The 2526-nt window shown below is 37.6% G+C and overlaps 1 protein-coding gene across 1 annotated transcript; it reads left to right on the top strand.

The window, feature by feature from the left end:
• The first annotated feature begins 312 nt into the window (after positions 1-312).
• LOC131605035 (uncharacterized) lies at positions 313-2198 on the top strand. The gene is made up of 3 exons (XM_058877436.1): positions 313-981; positions 1063-1598; positions 1826-2198. Exons 1-3 carry the CDS (start codon positions 313-315, stop codon positions 2196-2198), a joined length of 1578 nt encoding a protein of 525 aa, XP_058733419.1.
• The last annotated feature ends 328 nt before the right edge of the window (positions 2199-2526 follow it).

The raw sequence follows: 2526 nt of genomic DNA, 5'->3' as shown, positions 1-2526 counted from the left end.
TGAGGGGCCTGAGGTTACTGCAGATTGGTCAACAATTTTTCCTGATGGACATCAAGCTGGAAGTTCTTCCAAACATGATGTTATTTCAGATGAAGATGGCTGTGATTCTGATCAACTACACACCCCTCCAGAAAGTGATATTGAAGGTGAGCAGCCAAGGTTTCCAGTTTTTAAAGAGGCCACTAAGTTTGAGTTAGGCATGAAGTTCAAAGACAAATGCAAATTAGAGATGCTGTTAAGGAATATGCAATGGAACAAAAGAAAAGCACTGTCATAAGAAAGAATGATAAAAAGAGAGAAGTGGTGAGATGCATGGATGGTTGTCCTTTCTATATACGGTTTAGTATGAGGACAGGCAATACATTTTGGCAACTAGTAAGTCTCACTGAAAACCATAGCTGCCATAGGACACCTAAGAACAGACAAGCAACAACTGCATGGTTAGGTCGCAAATTTATGTATACGTTGAGGCATAGTCCAGATATGAGATGTAAAGGCTTGATTGCAGAAGCCTTAGAGAAATGGGGAGTGAAATTGTCAAAAGACCAAGCTTATAGGGCAAAAAGAAAAGCTCTAGAGCTAATTCAAGGAGCTGGTTGTGAACAATTTGCACATTTGAGGTTGTATGCTAATGAATTGCTTAAGTCAAATCCTAACTCTACAGTTAAGATTCAATGTGTTGATTCTAGTGGTGGTCCTATAATTGAGAGAATTTATGTATGCTTGAAAGCATGTAAGGCTGCATTTGCAACTACGTGTAGGCCCTTAATTGGATTGGATGCATGTTTTTTAAAGGGAGATTTTGGAGGTCAGTTGATGGCTGCAGTTGGCACGGACGGAAATAACAAGATTATGCCCATAGCATATGCAGTCGTGGAAGCCGAAACCAAAGACTCATGGCAATGGTTCTTAAATTTGTTACTTGATGATTTGCAAGCCATCCAACATAATAGATATGGCTTTATCTCATACCAGCAAAAGGTATTAATTTGTTTATCTAATTCTTTATGTAGTAAACTATTTAGAAGACTTCATTTATATTTGTTTATCTCATTCTTGTAGGGATTGGTACCGGCTATTCTAGAGGCAAGCCAGTATGTTGAACATAGATTGTGCGTGAAACATTTATATGGAAATTGGAAAAAGAAATATCCAGGGATAGTGATGAAGGAAGTTTTATGGAGGGCTGCTAGGGTAACAACAGTACCTGCATGGGAGAGGGCAATGGAACACATGAAATTACTTGAGCCAAATGCTTGGAAAGATATGAAGGCAGTCCCTGCTGCATGTTGGAGTATAGCACATTTTAAAACGGACACTCAATGTGATTTGCAAGTCAATAACATGTGCGAAGCTTTCAATAGAGCAATTTTGGAGTATCGAGACAAACCAATCATTACACTACTTGAAGGAATCAAGCACTATTTAACTTTGAGGATTTCAAAACAAAAAGATGCTCTAGGTAAACATAAAGGAGTTATAAGCCCCAACATCCAAAAGGTCACAGAAAAGTCAAAACATGAAGCTGGTGGATGGAGTGCAACTTGGCATGGTGATGATGACTTTGCCATTTTTGGTGTGGTAGAGAAACATTTGTTGTGAATTTGCTTCAAAAGACATGCTCATGCAGAAGGTGGAATTTAACTGGGATACCCTGTTGTCATGCTATTGCCTGTATATGGTATAACAAAAAAGCACCAGAAGACTATGTTTCATCATATTATAGGTAAATCAAACAAATGCTATTGCCTGTATATTGTCATTTGATTTCAGCTCTGCATTTTGTATTTTACCATATTAATGAGATAATTTTATGTGCATATAGGACATCTACTGTGCTTGCTACATATAGTCACATCATCTTGCCAACAAATGGGCCACAGTTATGGCCAAATGATGGAAACCTATCCATCAACCCACCTGTTATGAGGAGAGCTATTGGACGGCCAAAGAAGAATCGAAACAAGGCTAATGATGAGCCTAGAAGCACAAACACATTGCCAAGACTCCTTCAAACTGTGAAATGCAAAAAATGTGGAAATATGGGACATAACAAAAGAACTTTCAAAGGGAAACGAGCGGCTGAGAGATCCATTCCTAAGGGTGGCAATAAAAAGGCAAAGAAGAATGCAAAAAAGGATGTTGGGCAAACTATCATAGAAGAAGGGTCACAAGCACCAAGAGCAACTCAAGAATAGTTACATTAGGTTTTAAGTCTGTTATGGTTTTTGTGAACTAACACTGTTTTAAGCCTGTTATGGTTTTTGAGAATTACCACTTGTTTTGAGCCTATTAAGGCATTTGTAATTTTGTGACTGTTGTTTTGAGGCTATTATGGCTACACGAATCTATGCCTCTGTTATTTTACAATATGTGTTCATTTTGTTAAGTAAGGCAGGTGTGATGCATATTGAATATGCAATTGTTATTGAATACTGAGTTTTGTTAAGTATGCCTCTATTTTGTTAAGTATGCCTCTATTATTTACAATCTGTGTTCATTTTGTTATTTACAATCTGTATTCAA

Source organism: Vicia villosa, linkage group LG5, assembly GCF_029867415.1.
Source record: "Vicia villosa cultivar HV-30 ecotype Madison, WI linkage group LG5, Vvil1.0, whole genome shotgun sequence".
NCBI classification, from domain to species: Eukaryota; Viridiplantae; Streptophyta; class Magnoliopsida; order Fabales; family Fabaceae; genus Vicia; species Vicia villosa.
This window is presented reverse-complemented; position numbering and strand designations above follow the sequence as displayed.